Source organism: Hippoglossus hippoglossus, chromosome 8, assembly GCF_009819705.1.
Source record: "Hippoglossus hippoglossus isolate fHipHip1 chromosome 8, fHipHip1.pri, whole genome shotgun sequence".
NCBI lineage: Eukaryota > Metazoa > Chordata > Actinopteri > Pleuronectiformes > Pleuronectidae > Hippoglossus > Hippoglossus hippoglossus.
The window spans coordinates 19,739,746-19,762,064 of NC_047158.1; the positions used below are offsets into that span (position 1 = coordinate 19,739,746).

The following is a 22,319-nucleotide window of genomic DNA, read 5'->3' on the forward strand; positions in this document are numbered from 1 at the left end:
GGCCGTCCTATTCTCGTTAACTTGATATCTCAAGAACCTAATAAATAGAATGACGCGCTGATCCAGAAAAATCAGTGAGCATAAAACCTGTCTGATCCCCCACTGAGACCTGAAAGCGTCCAGGTTACTGGTCAGGGTGTAGAAGGCGTGTTCTACTCTCTGCTACCAAACACTTCACCACATCAGTCCAGCCTTCACCCAACATCTGGCTCTTCCTGCTCTTCCAGGTGGCCGGTTTGGAGGACAAGGGTTGCTCTATATAGACTCAGTGGCACAGACAGGGACTGCAACACTTCCTCCACAGTCCTCTTCAGCACTGGAGGACCTGATGCTGGTGATGTCGCGGAGTGTTCCCCGGGATGCCTTGGTGAGATGGCCCAGTTCAACAAGGCCAGCCTCAACAAACTTAGTTCTTAATGTTGCAGAGGGAAATGTGGTGTTTTTCAAGAAGTCATTGAGGAAGAGCGGCTCCCTCAAACGGCTACATCCTCGGCCTGAGGTCAGGAGTCCATTTATCCTCCGGCGTCTGCCAGGCGTTAACCCCCGAGCTGTAAAAAGGTGTCAGTCCGGTCAGGTCAGCTTCAGATGATCTCATCAGAAAGAGTTTCCCTGTTCCTGCAGTTCCCCTGAAGCCGGTCAACAAATCCTCGCAGGGGAAGTAACTCAGTGACAGCGGATGTAGCTGAGACGGCATCAAGGGTCGACCAATCACATTCGATTTTTAAAAAAAGAAAACGAATACTTATTGGCTGTTGGAGTGTCCATTTTGCTGGCGCCCCACATCTTGAAGTATATGTGTTTAGACCAGTGGTTCTCAAACCTTTTCTGTCATGCCCTGCCCCAACAAAATTATGACAAAATGGGCCAAGTTTAACATGTGTATTTACATAACATACACATGAACATTAAATTCACATTACTTTCAGGAATTTCTGATGTGCAAATAAAAAACCTTTTTCAAACTACTTTTTGTGACATTTGCCACTTTTTTCAAAGAATAGTGGAATAACTGCTTAAATTCAACTTAATTTAAGTACTTTTGGTGACATTCCTCCATCAGTCTGTCTGTACTTTTTAAAAAATAGAGAAAAAATTAATTAAATTATAATCACTTTGTTACAACGATGATAAAGCTCAACCAAAAAGAGATGCGGAAGTCAAAACATTAGTTCCGCCTCACACGTCCCCCTCCCGGTCCTTATGCCCACCAGTGGGGGGCGCCACACAGTTTGAGAATCACTGATTTAGACAGAAATGAACCAAATACAATTTGAAAACAACTTATTTTGAATGCTGGCAGGTGCTTAAGGTCTACCGGGCGCATTGTAAACTATATTATCTAATGAAATTATGTGAAACATTTTTATACAGACTATTTTGTGTGAGGATGTTTGTACTACCCATACAAACAAACCAAGCTCTGTATTGTGACAACATTTATGTTTATTTTGAACTTGCAACATTGAGAACAGTGAGGGTTAAAAGTGGGAGGGATCAGAGAGGAAATGATGATGCCTACTGAAGCACATAAAGGGCCATTTGATGGTAATACATCTAGCATGGTCACACATTTAAAGTGAAAACACCCTGATTTGTCTCAAAGGCCATTTGAGGGAATTCCTTTGACATTTCCCCTCTATGCAAGGGAACCAAGGAAATCAGCTTGGGATGAAAGGCTTTGAACTATAGATACAGAGCAGTCAGCTTATATTAGAACAGGTCAATGCACCTTGACATTGGTTGCCACCTGCCAATAAACCGAACTGAGAACAATTAAGAAGATGACGAACGCATCGGAGTTAACGCAGAACGCACCTGAAACAGAGACGATGCCGGACAAACCAGATAAAGACATGGTGGAGTTTACCGAGGCCGAGAAACACTTGCACACGTATGTCAGCTTGGTGATCCTGCAGGTCTTCCAGAAGTGCGATGCCTACAAGGGCGAAAAAGAGGAGGTTATGGCCAGAGACACAAAGCGTCTGCTAAACCTGATCACGGACGGACTCCCGAAGGACCTTGTTCCCAACATGAAGTTCGACAAAATGGCTCAGTCTGTGTACAAGGAGCTTGTGCGTGTGTTCGGCAGGAAGCTGAAAAGCAAGATTCGTGAACAAGACCCAGATGAGGAGACTTCCATAATTGTGTCCTTTCAGACGAAGCTCAAAAAGCACACAGGAAAGCTCCCCGCCACCTTTGGCTGTACATCCTTCTCGGCCATCTGCGGGGGCTTTGTTGTGGGAGTAATCGTTATGGTTGCAATTCTGGTCCTTGCCGTCACTTTTATGTAATAGAACTTGTGTGCGTGTGCGCATATCTATCTATGGTTATGAGGGCCAATTTTGGATGATCTAGGGCAGAGGTCACTAACAGGCGGTCCGGGTCCGGACCCAGAAGCCGTCCCGTACGGACCCGGACCCAGAAACCGTCCCGTACGGACCCGGACCTACAGCCAAAACAGAAGGTTATGATTTAAAACCTGACGGGGCGCTTCTATTTGTAACCGGCGCAGCTTTTGTAGTCTTTACGGTAGTGGTTTAGCGGATGAGGAAACGCACAGACCAATTGCATGCGAGTTAAGCCATCCCACGTGATACCACTCAGCCAATCAAGTCTGTGCATTCCAGGCGGTAAACATTGCGACTCCACAGTGCGGACAGATGAGAGAGTTAGAGGCAACTTACACATGAGAAGACGGTAGAAAGAAAAAGACAGATAGAGAAACAGGTAGAGAAAACAAAGGGAGAGATACAGAGGAGTGAGACGGAGAAAGGGAGAGAAACAGAGGAGTGAGACGGAGAAAGGGAGAGAAACAGGAGTGAGACGGAGAAAGGGAGAAAAAACAGGAGTGAGGCGGAGAAAGGGAGAAAAAACAGGAGTGAGACGGAGAAAGGGAGAAAAAACAGGAGTGAGACGGAGAAAGGGAGAAAAAACAGAAGAGTGAGACGGAGAAAGGGAGAAAAAACAGGAGTGAGGCGGAGAAAGGGAGAAAAAACAGGAGTGAGACGGAGAAAGGGAGAAAAAACAGAAGAGTGAGACGGAGAAAGGGAGAAAAAACAGGAGTGAGACGGAGAAAGGGAGAAAAAACAGGAGTGAGACGGAGAAAGGGAGAGAAACAGGAGTGAGACGGAGAAAGGGAGAAAAAACAGGAGTGAGACGGAGAAAGGGAGAAAAACAGGAGTGAGACGGAGAAAGGGAGAAAAAACAGGAGTGAGACGGAGAAAGGGAGAGAAACAGGAGTGAGACGGAGAAAGGGAGAAAAAACAGGAGTGAGACGGAGAAAGGGAGAAAAACAGGAGTGAGACGGAGAAAGGGAGAAAAAACAGGAGTGAGACAGAGAAAGGGAGAAAAAACAGAAGAGTGAGACGGAGAAAGGGAGAAAAACAGGAGTGAGACGGAGAAAGGGAGAAAAAACAGGAGTGAGACGGAGAAAGGGAGAAAAAACAGGAGTGAGACGGAGAAAGGGAGAAAAACAGGAGTGAGACGGAGAAAGGGAGAAAAAACAGGAGTGAGACGGAGAAAGGGAGAAAAACAGGAGTGAGACGGAGAAAGGGAGAAAAAACAGAAGAGTGAGACGGAGAAAGGGAGAAAAACAGGAGTGAGACGGAGAAAGGGAGAAAAAACAGGAGTGAGACGGAGAAAGGGAGAAAAACAGGAGTGAGACGGAGAAAGGGAGAAAAACAGGAGTGAGACGGAGAAAGGGAGAAAAAACAGGAGTGAGACGGAGAAAGGGAGAGAAACAGAAGAGTGAGACGGAGAAAGGGAGAGAAAACAGGAGTGAGACGGAGAAAGGGAGAGAAACAGAAGAGTGAGACGGAGAAAGGGAGAGAAACAGACGAACAAAGTGGGGGAGTGGGATATAACAGGGGAAGAAAGTGATTCTAAAACTGTAAAATTGGTTGAGACTTTTGAGTCAAGATGTGAAACAGAAAAAGGGAAATTCAAGCTTTTGCTCCCTTTATTGCATTTTTCTGAAGTTAAGCCCTGTATTTGAACATGCACAATTTTCACATTTTATTATTTTCTCTTATTTTGAAATGCAGCCCTACTTTTATTTAGTTCGTGCAGATGTTGATACAACTACTAGGCTACTTAAATATATATCACACTAAATAGTTAGACATTATGATCTTCCGGACCTTTAGTTCAAGACATTTTCTCTAACTGGACCTCTTTACATTTTAGTTGAATACCCCTGATCTAGGGAATCCATTATGTCAATGAGTGTCCTCACAACTGTAGTGAGCAAGTGTGTGTGTATGTATGTGTTGGTGCACTGTATGGACCAGATGGGTTTACTCTGGGTGCTCCAGTTTCCCCATAAAATAAATATATAAACATTAAGTTCTGTCTTCACTTTATTTCACAATTAACTGAAATACATGCTTTGAAAACTTGTCAGGTGAAATGTAAAACTGGATAAGGGAGCTAAAGATCATTATTGTACCAATTTTGCCAACAAGCTTATGCTCCTTCACACATCATGCTTTTTTTTTAAGCAATAGGACATGTGTTTATTAATTGGTGACACATCAGGTTTACACTACATGATTTTTTGTCAGATTTTCCACTCACTGCCCAATTTGGAACTCAGACAAAAGCCCAAATCAGAAATAAATCTGCGTTCAATCGTCAATCACTAACTGTGAACTCATAATGTAAGTCATAAAAATGGCATCGTATAGCAAGTCAAGAAAGTCATATTATAAGTCATAAAAAACATTTTTAAATGCCATTGTAGAAGTCATAAAATGTTAAAGTATAATTAGTTGTAAAATGTTATATATAAGAGATAAAATAATAGTAGTAATAATAGTCCTGCGTGGTTACGGGGGACTGACAGGCCAGAGGGGGAATTCCTGCAAATCCAGGAGGGAGAACATTAAATGTTGTAGTATAAGTCATGGATTACTCCAGATGAGCGAAAACCTTTATTTTAAGTAAAAGCCCAGAGAAAGGGGTGCACATATGAACATACAGTAGATGCCTCATTGACCACTGCGATAGGTCTTCACCATTTGAGAACAGCGATGACAAGGTGGAACTGTTGAGGAAGTTCTGACCATCCTTACACATTACTGTATACGCCACTATATATTATGTATATTGTATATTACAGTATATCTGTACAATATTGTTGAAAAATAAATATATAAACATTAAGTTCTGTCTTCACTTTATTCCACAATTAACTGAAATACATGCTTTGAAAACGTGTCAGGTGAAATGTAAAACTGGATGTGGGAACAACCTTAAGCTAATAACACTTCAACCCATAAAACCAACCAAGCTCTGTATCGTGACAGGAGAATAGTGCCTGTCTCATTCCACAGATACTCCCTTCTCTCTCTGAGCAGGACCAAGGTCAGGTTCTAGATAAAGGACCAACAGGACATTGTAGCGTCTACGCTCAGGGACGTTCATATCTCACTCAGATGCTCCAGACAGAGAGACACCAACTTCAACTCTCACCTACTTCTACTCTTTTGTGTATTTCACCAGTGACAAGACGTAAGGACACAATGTGATTTAGGAATCAATACTTTAGACTTAACTGTCCAATATGATGTGAAAACCTACATGTAACATAGAGAGACAGCTATTCTAGCCTTTCATGGATGTGCTGTTAGAATGGGTGACACAAGTAGAGGGAGATATACTGGGAGGCTGTGGGAGACATCTTCAGACTTGTGGCTGACAATTGCTCGTGTTACTCTGTTGACGTTTGTATATTGTTGCACCTTCTGGTCTCCTTGATGTCACCTCGGTTTCTGCTTCACAAACCACACAGAATCATCAGAAGCCACTACTAACAGTGAGGGTTAAAAGTGGGAGGGATCAGAGAGGAAAGAAATTATGTTTACTGAAGATCCAAATAAGGGGGATCTAGATGTCATGGCAACACATTTAAAGCTGCGTCACCCTGATTTGTCTTAAAGGCGAATGAATGCCTTTAAGGGAATGCCCTCCACAGCATTGCGCAAGAGAGAACAAAGGAAATCAGTTTGGCCTTTATGAAAGTCTTGGGTGTTTAGATACAAAGAAAGTCAGCTTATATGAGACCAGGTCATTGCCAATAAACCGAAATGAGAACAATTAAGAAGACGAGGAACGCATCAGAGCTAATGCAGAACGTACCTGATACAGAGACGATGCAGGACAAACCAGATACAGACATGGTGTCTGACTACGAGTTTACTGAGGCAGAGAGAAACTTGAAGGAGTATGTCGGCATGGTGATCCTGCAGGTCTTCCAGAGGTGCAACGTCTACAGGGACAACCAAGAGCAGGACATGGCCTGGCACAAAGACCGTCTGCTAAACCTGATCATGGACGAACTCCCGAAGGACCTCGTTCCCAGCATTAAGTCCGACATAATGGCTCAGTCTGTGTACAAAGAGATGTGCCGTGCGTTTGTCAAGAACCCGAAACGTGTGATTCGTAGACATTACCCACATGTCCCCCCCGTGTGTGAGGTGTGTGCTCCCCTAGTCGAGTGCTTTCACTGCAAGCTCCAAGAGCACTCAGGATCGGGCCCCCCCAGCTTTCACTATCAATACTACGCTGCCGTCTGCGGGGGTATAGTTGTAGGAGTATTGATTATGGTTGGACTTCAGCTCCTCCACTTCAATTGGATTTCCTAAAACCAACTGTGCACGTGTGTCTCTCTATGGTTACGAGGGCCAATTCTGGTTCAATACCATCATTGTGAGGGCATTTTGACTGGTCCTTACAAATTCAAAGGCTTGTAGGGTTAGGTTAGAGCTTTGGTTAGACATTTAGTTATGATGGTTATGAAGGGCTTACCCTAACCATAACGGAGCTAGGGAATCCATTATGTCAATGAGTGTCCTCACAACTATAGTGAGCAAGTGTGTATGTATGTATGTATGTATGTTTGTATGTGTATATATGCACTGTATGGGCCGAATGGGTTTACTCTGGGTGCTCCAGTTTCCCCATTTTTTGGGGGAATAAAATAGTGTGAAAAATAAATATATAAACATTAAGTTCTGTCTTCACTTTATTCCACAATTAACTGAATCACATGCTTTGAAAACGTGTCAGGTGAAATGTAAAACTGGATGTGGGAACAACCTTAAGCTAATAACACTTCAACCCATAAAACCAACCAAGCTCTGTATCGTGACAACATTTACGTTTATTTTGAACTTACAACATTGTGAGGGTTAAAAGGGGGCGGGATCAGAGAGGAAAGAAATGAGGATGCCGGCTGAACGATGAATGATGCTAACTGAAGCAAATGGAGGTTTAGCAATAATACTGCTAGTGTCCATATCTGTGAAAACATGAAAGGAGAGAAAGAGAGAATTATTTCATCTTATTAAGAGTTGCTTTTTTACATTGTTATTGTTCATATTTTATTTGTGATTTTTGCAACACATGAAGTTGTGAGGATGTGTTGTAAATACAGCTGTTCATTACAAACATTATAAACTACTTGTACAGTCCCAGGGCAACAATGAGCAACCAAACTAAGATTCAATGCAACGTTAGAATAATCTGCAGAGGTTTCCCCAGAGCCATACATCTGTACTAAACTTTCAGGAAATACACCTGAATCTAAGATTGATGATACTCACTTCTGAAACTCCCACTCCCTGTTGTCCAGAGGGCAAACCTGTCTGGTTTTCAGCCAGCGAGAAATACAGTGGAAATGGAAGGCGTGCTGTAGATGGAAAAAGAAAAACAGGGTAGAAGGACACATGAATATACTGTATTCGTTGTATGGTTTATCATAGCCAGAACTTATTTTATGTTTTTAAGTCACGATAACATACCCCCTTCAAAAATCTCACATTATTTGCATACAACTTATTCATATTTTTATTGGAAATGACCTCAACATGCTCCGCAATCACACTGAATTACAATGAGATTTCTCATTTATAAAATCAGCATTAGAGATATGTTCGAGGCAGGTATGGAAACTCACATTGCAGACACCCCAGGCTACAGTGCACTCCTCAGAGGTAGCAGAAGCCTGGTTGGCCTGGCACTCAATACCTGGTGGGGGAACGAGACAAATGTCAACAGATGCAATTTCACAAAACCGACACTTGGTTCCGAACTTATGTGAACCGCGGATTACGTCCAAAATGTTATATTTACTGTGGCTTTGTACAGTAATAATTGCTTAATTTACAATCCAGAGATGCAGTTAAATCAAAACGGTTGTGTTCACCTGGACTGTGCGTATTAAAAGTATCTGACGGTGAAAGCCATGGACACTGGAGGAGTGGAAGAATTGGAGAAGCCTCCTGCATCATTTAAGTCACATGAATGGGAGCATTTTTGGCTTAAATTTAATGATGACAAAAGAGCTACGGTAAAATAGACATTGTTCCGCAGAACATCGAGCATGGCCACACATTGGAAACCAGAGCTACAGCTGAAACTATGAGGTCTGAGTGGACAGTAACAACTTTATGGACCATGGCAAGAGTGCACGAGTCATTGTTGATTCCACAACTGTGTGAAGGTGAACTCACAGAGATCCATGATGTGGTTCCGACAGATAGCGCAGTTATCCACCACGATGTCCCAAGCCCACAGCGCCACAGCATTCCACTGGTGGGACACAAGAAACAAGGAAAGTTACATCTCACACTTCAGACACAAACAGGTCAGTGCTCGTGTTGAGCAGCACAGACAAACCACATGGAAATAGTAAGTGACCAGTGCTGTTGTGACTTGTACAGCACGTAAAGCTTCAGAGATTAATGCCTATATCATATATTTATATGGATTTGAAGTGGGAGGGGTCCACCACAACACACAGTCATACACAAACACACAAACACAACAAAAAAACACGGCTCGTTCATTAAATCCTTCAAGTTCATACACAAGAGAAACAAACTAGTAATGATTTTAACAGACATTGGGCAAAACACAAGACTTTAGATCATTTGTAATACTTTTACATTCATAACAAGTTTGCCCTTTTCTTTCACACAGTTAAGAGATACTTCTTAACACAGATTGACATCTTATAATGAGTTTGGTTTGTTTCCATTCTGCACAATTCCAAGGAAACGAGGTTGTTTTGACTCTTCGCCTGTTGGGAAATGCAGTTGAGCTAAGCTAGGTTAGCTAGCTTAGCTTCGGTGATCCATGACGTCAATACGGTTTAAGGGAGGCGCTCGGGCGGCTCGTCTCCGGTCTCGGTTACACCGGGGTGGGGGGGGGTGATCGGTGGTCTTCGTCACACCGCGAGTTGCGGTTTTTAATCACGTTGCTTCACCCCCCACACACACACACACAACGAGATGTGCTAATTCATGCCGACAGCTAATCTGCGTTAGCGGCTAAACGCCATAATGAGTTGGCGCTAGCATGCTAGCGGCCGGCCCGTGTCATGGAGCCGTGTTAGCGGTCACCGGGCGCGGCGGACATGTTTTACTCGACCTCTCCGCCATCATACCTTCTTCACTTCGAACCGCTTCTTGCTGGCGCCGCTGTTGGTGCCGCTCGGTGTGTCTACATCCATAGCTGCCGCCATCATGAAAGCTGAGGTTTTAATGTGATCAACCCGGAAGTAGAAACCCTGTGATTTCCGCCGGTATCAGCGGGTTAATGCCGGATCACAGCCACGATATGTCTTTCTAATCTGATCGTGGAGAAGAGTTGATGTTGATCTGATGTTAAAGGAAATTAATCTGTTTTTTAATGTTAAATGAAAGAAGCAGGGGAGAAAAATTCAGGTTCCACCGAGATTTGAACTCGGATCGCTGGATTCAGAGTCCAGAGTGCTAACCATTACACCATGGAACCGCTGCTCCACACGAAAATACTCACACTCCTTCAAGACACGTCACAGAACAGGGTGTGCCATAAGTGGTGGAATTACACACTCAAGTCATGTTGTTTGTCATGTGAGAAAATGATGCGGTGAAATGAACTTCATCAATTTGAAAAAAGTCTGTAGAGTTGGATATCAACCATCTTTACTAGTTGGATGTCAATATACATTAATAAAGTCACAGGACTAATGTCACTTCTCTCTTTTCCTTTCTTTTCCCTTTGCTTTGGGCTCTGCTGTGTTTATTATGCTCATGTAGCAAAGAGTGCACTTCACCTCCACACAGTTGTTATCTGAAGAGCTTTAATTAATAAAAACAACATGTTAACACTCAGTTGCAAGAACAAACTCATGAACACGTCTCCTGGGCAAACTGAACTAAGTCAGATTGTTTTAAGTTCTCTTATCGGTGCCTTCTTGGTCTTTTTGGCCACTTTTGTTGACGCAGGTTTCCTCTGAGGCTGGTTCTTGGTAGGTTTGGGTGCTTTGGCTTTGGGCTTGGCGGGTCTAGCTTTGACTCCCTTGGGCTTCAGGAGACTGGGTTTGGGTTTCTTCACTTTTGCAGCTCTGGCTGCCACGACGACCTGCTGGTGTGGGGGAGGGCTGCTTCCTGGGCACGACAGGAAGACCTGGACGTCCCTGACCTTCTGACCCCTGAGCTCAGGAGGGTGACCGCAGGTGGCCTTCACCTCCAAACTCACATTCTCCATCCACCTGAGGCACCGATACAAAGAGACAGAGGGAGACATGGGGTCAAATAATTATAGTGAGTAGAACAGCAGTTAGCTCTGTTGGTTTTTATGCTCCCCTGATCCCTGTAGCAACTCTCCTGTTAGATTCAATCTGCTGCCTCAGAGCCGGTTGTGCCATATCTTTGCCGAAAGTGGCACTGGTATGTCAAACGAGAACGAGCCCACATTTGCTGCATTGCATCTCTCGGCTCACAGTGGTGGTGACTCTGCCCCATTTATACCTAAAGTGGCCCAATGCTGTTTTTGTATAACCAGGCCACATTTTGCTGGATCATACATGGACCAAGTTTGCTTGACTCAACCAGATTATCCCTCATTGACTGAGCCAGATCTTTGCCAAAGGTGGCCCAAATTTGTTTTGTGCTATTTAGGCCATTTTCACCAGTTAAAAAGTGGCCCACTCTATAAAACATGTTACCACTACAGGCTCAAGTGCAGCATCATTTCCTGAAGTGGCCCACATCCGTATGTTATCTGTGACGTGGATCGCTCTACCAGTTGTGCCACCCCGCTGCAGTGACTAAAAAAAACATTTACTCACTTAATTTACCATTAAACAACTCAACACATATTTATAAGAGACTCTGCACTGACCTGCGCAGCGGCAGTAGAGCACAGTCACACATCAGGGGGTTGTCCTGCAGGTCGACCACCTCCAGCCCAGTGAGCGGCTTCAGCTCAGGAAGCTCCTCCAGCTGGTTTCCTCTTAAAGTCAGAGCCCTCAGCGCGGCGCCCAGCCCCACCAGAGCGTCCTGGGACATCTGGACCACGACACAGTTTAGAGAGCCGATCAACGATAAGTCCTGCTTTTTCAGCTGTTAGCATAAATATGGCTCCAGTGTTGTGGCTATTATTAATATATTTGTTTAAGTTAAAAAACTAAGAATTTTTTTAAGGTAAAAGTAAAATAAAGTGTATTCAGAGATTGGAAAGACACAGACATGAAGCTAAGGACACTTGGGATTGAATGTTATGGTGTCTTGTACCTTCTCCAAGCCCATCTCATCCATGTAAAGCCTCTTCAGACTCTGGGACATTGGCCGGAACACGTTCGGTCCCACCCAGCGAATCGGGTTGCGAGATAAGTTGAGCTCCTCCAGATTAGGGACCTCGGACAGAGCGCTGGTTGGCACCTCTGTCAGCTGATTTGAGTCCAGGTGGAGTGTAGCTAGGAAGGCGGAGTCCAGAGCACCCTTGGCAATGGCAGTAATGGTGTTATTGGTCAAGTAAAGTTCCTGCAGCTTAGGGGTCACTGAAGACAGCAAACCAGTGGGCTCGAGTTTAGAGATGGCATTTCGTTCCAGGTGTAACACAATCAGACTCGGTAACAGTCTCACTGCTACAAGAGAAACACAAAGAGACAGACAATATCCTCATTTGAGCTTCCAGCGTTTATCTACCATGTAATTCTTGATTTGACAAACCACTGACCTGATCCAGGGAACTGTGCCAGGCGGTTCCCCTCCAGGTAAAGGTAGGTCAGCTCGGGGGCTCCAGCGAAGGCTCCAGGGTCCAAGGATGTGAGGCCATTGTCAGACAGATACAAATAAAACAGTTTCTTCATCCCCCGAAAGGCGCCGCTCTCGATCTCGTGGATTTTGCAGAGATCCAGGTGAAGGGAAACGACTTGGCTGGAGCCGGGGAAGCTGTTGGCAGGAAGGTAGTGGAAGTGGTTGCTGCGGAGGTCGAGCAGCTGCGTCTTGGCGGGGAAGCCTCTCGGGACTTTGGTGTGACCCTGACCCTCACATGTGGCATGCTGGGATTCAATCTGGCAAAGGTGCATGGAACATAAGAACAACAAAGATTTCAGATATTTTACCTGAAACTGGATTTCTTTGGGCACTTGGGGGCAGAGAGTTGTGATTTGCACTCACATCACAGTCGCAGTTGGCTGGACACTTGGAGGTCTGCTTGGGCTTGGCTGTGGGCGGAGAGCTTCCTGTGCTGTCACTCTCCTCCTCAAACTCGTCCTTCAGCATCTCTGCCCGGCTGCGGCAGCGCAGAACCAGAAGAGCCACCGCCTGCAGCGGCTCGTCTGAGAGGTGAGGAGGTCCGGCACAAGCTCCCAGCAGCTTCACACCCCCAACACGCGCCCACTGCTTCAGGGGCCGCATGTAGCAGTTACAGTAGATTGGGTTGCCTTCAGGAAAATTGATGATCAGGATGTGTTAAAGATGTTAAAGCATGTTCGTCCCTACATTTCTTGATTAAGATTTCATGTCAGGATGTAATGAAAAGCATGATTTGTGTTAATGAAAAATGTCTGAACACAGTTGTACCAGTCAGGTTGAGGCTGCCCAGCTTCTTCGGGCCTGACAGCGGCTCCAAGTTACGCAGCTGATTGTGGCTGAGGTCCAAGTGGGAGAGGAGGGGGACGCGGGACAAAGCCTGGTCGGACAGGTCCTGCAGGGACATGTGGTTCAGGTAGAGATGTGTGAGCTTTGCCATGGAGACGGATTCTTCCCCGAGGTAAGTCATGGGGTTGTGGCTCATGTCCAGACGCTTGACCTCGCTGAGTCTTTACAGGGGGAAGAGAGAAAGGTAAAAACCAGAGGGACACATTCGCCCTTTGACAAATCAATGCTGTTGGGTATTTCATTATGTGTCATTTCTTTCTTTCACTCTCTTAAATGGAGTGTTAAGTTCTCTGTTACTGGACTTATTGGTACTAATAACCAAAACCAAACATTTAGAACAAAATAAAACAATTATTTAAGTTCATGGGCCTTTATAAGCGATATCAAGGCCGGATTACCAACCAGGCAAAGCAAAATGCTGTCGCAAGGTAAAGTTTCGTACACATTGAACATAACAATCCTTCAGACTGTCCCACCTGGTCATTGTCTGAGTGGGAAAGAACTGCAGCTCATTGTGGTCCAGGCTGAGGCGGCTGAGGGTGAACAGGCCAGCGAACGCCTCGGGGGCCAAGTTGTTCAGGGAGTTGTGACTCAGACGAAGCCACTTGATGTTGAGCAGGCCCTAGAAGAGAAGCACTGTGGGATCATGTTGCTCTACTAACCGTGAAAACCGTGTTTGTGATGGTAAAATAAGCACCAGTGTGAGTACCTGGAAGGCCATGTTGGGGATGTACACCAGCTGGTTGTGGGTGAGGGCCAGCAGGTTGAGGAAGCCGAGCTGTGTGAAGGCTCCAGGCTGAATCTCCTCAATTCGGTTATGGTCCAGATGCAGCTCCTTCAGGGACGAGAGGCCATCGAAAGACTCCTGCAACAATCAGATCCAAATGAGAGAAGCTCTCAGCTTTATCGTTTTGCTAAGATAATGTCAGACATGCAGTTTTTCACAGTGTCAGTCTTGTTCTGTCACCTGGTAAAGGATGTCAATTTTATTGAAGGCCAGGTTCAGGGAGACCACGCGGCCCAGGGTCCGGAAAGCTCCTTCTTTCACCTTGATGATGTTGCAGCGCTGCAGGTTGAGGTGGGTGAGGTAGGGTGTGAGCACAAACGCGCCCCTGGGCAGCACCTGCAGGTTGTTATTCTTCAGGTCGAGTTTCAATGTAATCTGTGAGGGAGACGCAGCTGAATGGAGGATGTATCGGAGACAGAGGTGGAAACCATTCTTCTCTGAGAGAGGTACGTATGAAGGGCATTTCATAAAAAGTTAATAAAGTCATTCACCAGCTTCTGCTTGGATGGGTAAAGATTTAAATATAAGAAACATTTGAAATCTTCCTCAAAAAGCCGTGTGGAGTGAAAAGGAGGCACTGCACTTTACTTCTGAATTCCTCACCTCGTCTATAGTTGGGGGAACCGTTGTTAGGTTCTTGCCAACGCAGGCGACCGTGAGTTTGGCTCCGTCACAGCTGCAAACCCTGGGACATTTCCCTGCTTCAGTGGGTAAACTCTGTGCTAAAACCAGCAGGACGATGGCAGCAGAGAAGAAACGCATCTGTGCCAGGAAAATACAAACCTCACAAGTTAAAATGGATGTTGTACTGTTCAAACTACAATTTACTAACGTTACTTTTAAAAACTCATCCTTGAATTTGACACTGGCTTTGTTTATACACTCAAAATTCCCCAAATAAATGGTTGTATAAATGAAAACATGTAGGATAACACTGGATCTGTACTCTATACTCAATATCTCAAGAACCACAAGTGTCAGCTCTTCTGGTGAAAAACCATGTCACGACAGTTACATTAAAACACACACACACACACACACACACTTTACCTTCCAGCAGAACGTCACAGCCGCAGCTCGGTAGGATTATATGTGAATCGGTCAGTTTACCCTCCAGTTATCCACCAGTGACTGTTTCAACTTCACTCGGTGTGTCCAGTGCTTCGGTTGCATGAGGCAAACAAACGAGGCTCTGAAAGATTCTTCAGCGGTGACCCCTGATCCCTGTGCCCCCCCCCACTGCAAATTAACACCTTGGCTTTACATTTTCTCTCCAGTTAGAGGCAGAATCCCTGGGGGGAGGCGACTGCACTGCATTTGTAAATTTAAGACATTTAACGGACTATTCTTGGTTTGTGCGTCGGTGCTTTTCACATCTTTGGCTTCCAGACATTTCTTCTTCAAAGCTCACCTTTACTTTTGTAATAAAAAAATATAATAAACTAGAACACGTCTCCGCCCAGGTCCAACAATCCTCTTTAGTTCAATCAAGCATGCATGATTTTCATTATCAAGAATGAATGATTCCCTGGGAAATCAGTGAAAAGTGGAAAATAAAAAACTCCTGTTTGCACCCCCCCGATCCAGATCTGCACCACAATGTAAATTGTGTAATCCTTCACACACTCAAACAAACCAAATGACGGACAGAGGAGAAAACACAACCTGCCTGGTCGAGGTTATTACAAATTCTACGCAGTTAATAATGTACACAGACATCAAGCATTCAAAAAAAGTTTTATTTTGAAACAACTCCCAACAACTCAGCCTCATTCAAGGCAGAAGAAACTTTTAAAGCCATCTAATCCCTTTTGATGGTTAAAGTTACTTTTACAGTCTTATTTCTATATTCACCACTCAATAGATATTTAATAATACCATTGTTTGTACATATTTCTATCGAATTTCAAAATCATTTGATATATATATATATAAAAAACAGCCCAGTGAAGGTAGATATGAAATAGAAAATGTACAACGGCTGATGCTTCAAGTCCAGATCAATCCAGCGCAGAACGTTTTTAGTTCGCAGTAAAGTCAAATGTGCTTCAGTCACGTGTCACAAACCAGGACACGGCACACAGACGTTAGATTAGCCTCCTCTTCTTCACCAGAAAACAAAGGGAGCGTGAAGCCCAGGTTGTCGCTGCTGTCCTGTGGTTATACGAGGATACTTGAAGTACTTCAATGCCATATGAGTGTCCTCGAAGGGTGAGCTGATGAAGAACAAGTGGAGTCTTCTTCACATGTGCTGCTCTGCATCAGATTGGGATCCATCATGTCAAAGTTCAGTCCGTGAATGAATGCGTGTGTGTGTGCGTCCTCAATCCTCAGCCCCGACTCTATGCAGTGTTGATTGGAGGCCATTTCTTGCATTGCCACATGAGTCCAGGACTTTGTCGTTTCTGTGAATGATAAACACACAATGAATTAAAGGGTTCAGTGTGTAAGATTTAGATGAAAGGATCTATTGGCAGAAGCTGAAGCTATGATTTGTTGTTGTCTTTACCCTAGAATGGGCCTTTTATATTTAAATACTTTATATTTACATCAGGAGTGGATCCTCTCTCTGGAGGCAGCCATGTTTGTTTTTAGAGTAGCCCAAACTGGAGGGTGAGGTGAGGGGTATTCAGCTGCAACATGCAACTTCACCACTAGATGTCACTAAACACTAAACCATTACCTTATTTTTCTAATAGTTACAGAGACTTCAACATTGTTAACAAACCTATTCAACCACCACAGTGTTTCCACCACCGACACCATGTGCACCAAGTGTAAGAAACATTCGTGTTTGTGCTTCTCTCCTAATGATGGAATGAATAATCCTGGCATTTGGTACCTGCAAGCTGCTTCCTGATTGGCTCATTCGTTCACGTCCTTACCGGGACATGAAGGCCTCGAGGATGGCCACGTTCTCTTTGGGGAAGTAGTCCTGTCGGACGACGTGCTCCAAGGTGTGGAGGTGGCCGGGAACCACGAGCACAGGCTTCACTTTGTCCTCACTCTGCGCAGCCGAGTCCACAGGAACAAGAGGAAGCACCGATGGGGGAGGTCAGGAAACAGATGTTAAAAAGCAAAGGAAAATGTAATGAAACAAAAGTGAGGAATAAATGTTAAAATACAGCGTACCTTGATAAGTCCAAGCAGCACTAACAGAGATGACACAAAGCTGTAGCCTTGGAAGGAAGGAGTGGAGAACGCTTTCTTCATAAGAGCATCTGGGACGAAACAGATCGAGTTACACACAAACGTATAAAAAAATCATATTCATCTATACATAGACACAGAAGGCAGAAATTCATATGTCACACTGATCAGTCACACACGTTACAGTGGGTAAAGTGTCTCACCGATACTGTCCAGCACTGCGTTCTTAACGTCATTATTCTCCTCCTTGTACACAGACGCTATCTTGAGGAAAGCTTCAGCTGTTTTTGTTGCATCGCTAACATCCACCTACAGAGAAAAGAAGATTAATTCCTGTATCACCAAGATTATTTTTATTCTTAACATCCAAACCCTAAACCCTGGTGTTGATGGGTTTGTGGAATCATCCCTGTGTTTACCTGCTGCTCGATCAGCAACGCTCTCTTGGCCCCCAGTTTGAGCAGTTTGTCCGGTGACGGAAAGCTGAGGAAGGACGACACATCCGGGGGCCGAGGCGCCGACACAGGAGTAGACAGCTTAGAACGACAGGGGAGAGAAAAGAAAGTCACACAAACAACCACATGTACTTTGAATCGGCTGATACAGAAAGTCCAGGCATCACAATCTCAATTATTATGCTCAACAGATTTAACTTTATGTATCAGGTGGAATTTCCAACTTGACTCAACACATGTTTGTGCAAACAATCATTATGCCTGATGAGGTTATTATCTTACCTTGTTGTCAATGCTTTCCTCTTCCTCCTCCTCCTCTTCTTCCTCTAATTCCTCCTCATCCACTTCCTCATCATCGTCGTCATCCTTCTCCTCATCGTCATCTTCGTCCTTGTCGTCATCGTCTTGGTCACCCTCGTCGTCACTGAGGCAAATAAAAAAAATCACAGCTCATTAGTGAGGTTTTACGCTGGAACACAACTCCTGAAGCACAGGGAAGGTTGTGGTGGAGCAAAGACACGTGAGACTAACTGATCTGTCCTGCCAGTCCTCCACACGAGGACAGAGAGGTGCAGAGACAGGACAGATTGAGTTCATTAACACCACAGAAGCTAAAAAGTCGAACAGGATTACCTGAGGGATCCAAGGAGCTCCCCCATGTTCATATCTTCCATGGTGTCTCTCAGAGCTTTGCAGCCATCCTCTCCGAGACAGTTACCTGAAAATCAAAGAGATCATTTTATACAGCGCAGTCAGATGAGTCAAATTAAAGAATAATAAAAGGTTAATAGCATCTTAATTAAGAGTGCATCATCCAAATGAATATTTACTAGTGTTGGAAGAGTGTAAACATTTTCAAATGGTTCACACTGTACTGTTATACCACATTTTACCACTGGGTGTCGCACTGAGTACAGGCCGATGGCATAGGCCACTTTTTAATTTGTCATAATGACGAATGTTTCACTGATTCACATAAAATCAAACCGATTTGAGCTCCTACACCAGTTAAGATCGACCCAACTCTGACATAAACAGGCAGATATGTGTAAAGCTAAAATGTTCTTCACAGTTTTGTACCATTTAAGTCCAGTTTCACCAGCTGATCCTTGTTCGTCACTGCTTGTGCCACAGCCAGAGCAGCTTCCTCTGTGATCTCGCAAAAAGACAGATTGAGTTCCTGTAAAAGGAAACAAAAAGGGAAGAATATAAAAGAAACATAGAGAACAAGATGAGGACATGTACGTGTAGTTTGGCTTCTTCTGCCAACACATGATTGTTCCGAGGGTCAGTGACAGCCCAGTTCTGAAGCACTCCCTCACCTTGAGGATTGGAAGTCCCTCTGATACGGTTTCTGCGATCGCTGCGGCCCCCGCCGGCCGCACCAGGCAGTCTCCAAAGTTTATCACCTGGATACTGCGGAGGTGTTTCAGGGCCTGTGAAGGACACAGACATTAACTGCTACAGCCTCACATACATCAAACCTTAAGAAGATCAATATTTGTCGAAGCAAGAATGATCGAGACGGATAAAGTGGTGGATGATCTTTCTAAAACTTATTCTGCCTATTTCCTAGTGTGGAGGACAACAAGCCACAGTATGTAAATGTTGGCGATCTCATTCACCAGCAGTCATGGTAGTAATCCCAGTGGTCTCTGTACCTGAGCCATGGCGATAGCCCCCTTCTCAGTGAAGGTGTTGTCGTTGAGGTTGAGGATGCGGAGTCCTGCGTTGTGTTGCATGGCTGTGGCCAGGGCCGTCACTCCTGGGTGATTGATGCCGTTCTGGGGCATGTGAACCTCCTCCATGCTGCCCATCAACTGGGAACAAAAGTGTCAGTTGTAAGATTACTGTGCCAACAGTCACACAGCAGCTCTACACAGAGAAAGGCAGAAGCTGACAATAACAACTTTTAACATCTCTGAAGAAGAACAATGGTCAAGCAGTATAAATAACTGTCTGACAATATGAGCTGTGGTGGAAGCTCATCCATGGGTTGAAAGCTTCTTCTGATGGAATAAAAAAATGTAGCCTGACATGTGGTATTTTATGTTTTCCCAGATCGCTCTGTCAGTTTACAAGTAAAGTGTTCAAAAAGTCAAGAAGTAGTTACATCTGTACCTGGAAAGCTTGAGCGAGGGCAGTGGCTCCATCGTTCTCCAGCCGGTTCCTCCCAGCAACAAACACCTTCAGGCTGAGGGGGGTGCCGTCAGCACTGGATTTTTTATGACACTGGATCAATGAGGCAGCCAAGATCTGAGGAATCCAGAAAAAGATGCGTTCAGCGTCCAACTTTGTATCTTCATCCCTTATGTTAATTTTTACAGCTAATGATGACAAATGACGTCCTTGTGACTTCCTACCTTCCCCCCTCCGATGCCCATGCCACAGTTATTGAGCCGTAGCTCCTGCAGTGTGTAGCAGGCGGTGCTTTTAAGCAAATTCTCGATGCCCTTCACCCCATCCGGCCCAAAGGCATTGTCACTGAGGTCTAAAACAGTCAGCCTGGCGCCTGCCAGCATCAGAGCGTCACCAAGTGAATTCTACAGAACGAGGGAAAGGGACAACATGAACGTCAGGTACGTCAGGCGGCGGATCACAACAAAGCTCCCACTGGGCTGCAAGTTACAGATATGTAATAACTCAGGAGATGGAAAGTGTTCAACACAGCAACAGGCTCTGGAAGCTTCAACTTGCTTTGACAGCAATGTAGTGGAACAAGTGCTTTACCAGGGCAGGAGGGATCTCACAGCGCAGACGACCTGTGAACATGTCACTCCAGTAACAGCGCTGAAGGACAGAGATTAAAAACAGTGTCAGTGTCGACCAAGAGACAATCGGGAACATATTCCATAAAAAAAAAGCCACATCAACACTAATCATATTCAATCAAGTGGAGATTGTGTAAGTGAATTAAATATCTAAGTATAATATCGAAAACAAATAGATAAGATCTGAAGGGTCTGGACAAAAAAAAAGATCTTTTAGTTTAAACATTTTTAATGTCACTTTGGATTTCAGAGAATAATGAAGGGCAGCGTAACTGTGTATTAACTATGTTTATATTTACAGAACACAGTTAATGTTTTCTATATAAATCACAAATTGACTTGGTATTGATAGATGAACTTGACTGTGAGATTCAAAACGAGACAGTTAAGACTTCACACCTGGAACTGGCTCTTTGTCTCCAGGGCCTTGGCGATGGCCTGTGCAGCCTCCACCCCGAACGTGTTTCCCTCCAACCTCAGGGCCTGTAGACCCTCAAACTCCTGGATCTCCTTCACTATCTCCTCCACTGGAGAGGATGGAAACAGGGCGAGCGGATCAATGTCAAGTTTTGGATTTCGATCACATGTTCTTGTTCACAGCAAATCGACACCGACAGCTGACACTCACCTGACTGGGCGTCATCCAGCTTCCTCCCCTGGCCTTTGTAGCTCAGCTCTCCGTCCTCCACTCCGGCCTTGGCCAGAGAGTCGGCCAACTGTGCAACAATGTCTGACGCCATCTGGACACACGAGGAAGAAACATATGTTTTACTATTTATTCTGCGTTGAAATAATCTTTGTTCAGTTCTGCTGAAGGACAGAGCTGCCCCACTAAATCCCAATAATAATAACCTCACCCGTGTGAGATTTCAGATTTTAAAAAGGTCCAGTGTGTAAGATTTAGGTGAAAGGGATCTATTGACAGAAATTGAATATGAAATAATCCTAGTGATGTTTTTACTTGTGCGTTTTATACAAATTGTTGTTTACATTACCCTCAAATGGGCCTTTTATATTTAAATACTTAATATTTACATCGGGAGCGGGTCCTCTCTACGGAGGCCGCCATGTTTTTTTGTTTACAGTAACGCAGACTGGAGGGTGAGGTGAGGGGTATTCAGCTGCAACACGCAACTTCACCACTAGATGTCACTAAATTCTACACACTGCCCCTTTAAATAGTTTTCTTGCAACTCTCTGTGTTATTCTTCTTCCCTGTTCAGCACCTTGAATCTACTGAAGTGAATGAAAGGCCATTATTACTTATACACAACATTAGTCTCAGCTCATGTACGTGTTTTAATCCATGTTGTTTGTTAGTTTATCTGGATCCTGAGCCTGAATAATAAACGTCATCATGTCGACAGAGAATAAAAGATATTAAAAACAGTTATCTTTCGGTTTTACAGGTGGAGGCCGTCACGCAGGGGGGGGTTCGAACCTGCACCCAGCGGAGGGTGCGTGTTGTTCTAGTTGCTCCACAGTGTAACACTGGATTTACCCTCGTCAGCAGCAGTTAGCATTAGCCACGAGCGCTCCTGACATTATCCTGCACCTTTAACAGCGTGACGCCTCCGGTCATCACACACAACAGCAGCTACACGCGACACGGGGCCTGGAACCTAAAACCCCCCCGTTAGTCCCGGGGGGCACCGGGCGTTACACGTGACAGCCCGCTAGCTAGCGCGGGCAACATGACACGGAGCGTGGCCGAGCTCTCGGCCTCTCCGCTCGGTCCACGGTGAACCGCCGCCCCGCTGTTAGCATTAGCTCCCGCTGCGCCGTTAAAGGTGGTTAAACAGAGACACGGTGCGTTGATTAGTCTGATCCCGACGGACGGAACCACCGACGTTACCTGAGCTTCTGTCCGGTCTCACGCTCCCGCTCGTCCCCGACGTTCAAACACCGAAGCAGCGGCTCACTGCCCCGAGCTGACGAGCCCACCGCGGGGGGACAAGGGAGCTGTAGTCCGGGGAGACTACAACGGTGCGTTCACGGGCCTGCTGCTGCTTCTTCTGTGGGAATTTACAGACTTCCCTAGAAACGCGCTGTGGTTGATAACAGTAATTTCACTGGGTTTATATTTGAGTTAAACAAATATATATCAAGACTCTACAACTTATAGAAAAATCAACAAAACAGTGCAAATTTACGATGAAAATCATTTTATATCTCCTTTATATTTATGCTATATATAATTTGTTTCCAATATGTATGTATG

General features: G+C 44.8%; 3 protein-coding genes and 1 non-coding gene across 5 annotated transcripts; all 4 read right to left on the bottom strand.

Moving 5' to 3' along the window:
* Positions 1–7,142: 7,142 nt before the first annotated feature.
* rbx1 (ring-box 1, E3 ubiquitin protein ligase) lies at positions 7,143–9,602 on the bottom strand. Its single transcript, XM_034593193.1, has 5 exons — positions 9,449–9,602; positions 8,514–8,592; positions 7,958–8,028; positions 7,605–7,690; positions 7,143–7,300 (listed from the first exon to the last, which is right to left on the bottom strand). Exons 1-5 carry the CDS (start codon positions 9,527–9,529, stop codon positions 7,288–7,290), a joined length of 330 nt encoding a protein of 109 aa, XP_034449084.1. The 5' UTR covers positions 9,530–9,602; the 3' UTR covers positions 7,143–7,287.
* Positions 9,603–9,726: 124 nt separating this feature from the next.
* On the bottom strand, positions 9,727–9,798 carry trnaq-cug. The gene has a single exon. It is a non-coding gene; the product is annotated as a tRNA-Gln (tRNA).
* A 258-nt stretch (positions 9,799–10,056) lies between these two features.
* On the bottom strand, positions 10,057–14,908 carry chadla (chondroadherin-like a). The gene is made up of 11 exons (XM_034593083.1): positions 14,773–14,908; positions 14,326–14,484; positions 13,903–14,097; positions 13,645–13,800; positions 13,412–13,557; positions 12,858–13,096; positions 12,453–12,718; positions 12,010–12,346; positions 11,565–11,917; positions 11,173–11,339; positions 10,057–10,540 (listed from the first exon to the last, which is right to left on the bottom strand). Exons 2-11 carry the CDS (start codon positions 14,482–14,484, stop codon positions 10,210–10,212), a joined length of 2,349 nt encoding a protein of 782 aa, XP_034448974.1. The 5' UTR covers positions 14,773–14,908; the 3' UTR covers positions 10,057–10,209.
* A 532-nt stretch (positions 14,909–15,440) lies between these two features.
* Positions 15,441–22,109, bottom strand: rangap1a (RAN GTPase activating protein 1a). 2 transcript variants are annotated; one of them, XM_034593103.1, is made up of 16 exons: positions 21,954–22,109; positions 20,727–20,838; positions 20,498–20,625; positions 20,058–20,117; positions 19,691–19,870; positions 19,449–19,583; positions 18,989–19,147; positions 18,650–18,763; positions 18,408–18,507; positions 17,961–18,045; positions 17,610–17,751; positions 17,292–17,408; positions 17,076–17,181; positions 16,855–16,943; positions 16,608–16,729; positions 15,441–16,127 (listed from the first exon to the last, which is right to left on the bottom strand). In XM_034593103.1, exons 2-16 carry the CDS (start codon positions 20,836–20,838, stop codon positions 16,046–16,048), a joined length of 1,731 nt encoding a protein of 576 aa, XP_034448994.1. In that variant the 5' UTR covers positions 21,954–22,109; the 3' UTR covers positions 15,441–16,045. The 2 variants fall into 2 exon arrangements, with proteins under 2 accessions (XP_034448994.1, XP_034448995.1); XM_034593104.1 differs by having other exon boundaries at positions 16,565–16,729.
* Positions 22,110–22,319: the final 210 nt, after the last annotated feature.

Excerpts from the sequence above, each read along its gene's own strand:
- rbx1 (XM_034593193.1), bottom strand. The coding sequence starts at position 9,529 with ATGATGGCGGCAGCTATGGATGTAGACACACCGAGCGGCACCAACAGC. Across the intron at positions 8,593-9,448 it reads AGCGGTTCGAAGTGAAGAAG|TGGAATGCTGTGGCGCTGTG; the intron begins GTATGATGGCGG and ends GTGTCCCACCAG. Across the intron at positions 8,029-8,513 it reads GAACCACATCATGGATCTCT|GTATTGAGTGCCAGGCCAAC; the intron begins GTGAGTTCACCT and ends TTCCCCCACCAG.
- chadla (XM_034593083.1), bottom strand. The coding sequence starts at position 14,484 with ATGCGTTTCTTCTCTGCTGCCATCGTCCTGCTGGTTTTAGCACAGAGT. Across the intron at positions 13,558-13,644 it reads TCCCCAACATGGCCTTCCAG|GGCCTGCTCAACATCAAGTG; the intron begins GTACTCACACTG and ends CTTCTCTTCTAG. Across the intron at positions 13,097-13,411 it reads CCCACTCAGACAATGACCAG|ACTCAGCGAGGTCAAGCGTC; the intron begins GTGGGACAGTCT and ends CCCCCTGTAAAG.
- rangap1a (XM_034593103.1), bottom strand. The coding sequence starts at position 20,838 with ATGGCGTCAGACATTGTTGCACAGTTGGCCGACTCTCTGGCCAAGGCC. Across the intron at positions 19,148-19,448 it reads CCCTCGCTCAAGCTTTCCAG|TTGATGGGCAGCATGGAGGA; the intron begins GTACAGATGTAA and ends TTTTGTTCCCAG. Across the intron at positions 17,752-17,960 it reads GAGCTCCTTGGATCCCTCAG|TGACGACGAGGGTGACCAAG; the intron begins GTAATCCTGTTC and ends TATTTGCCTCAG.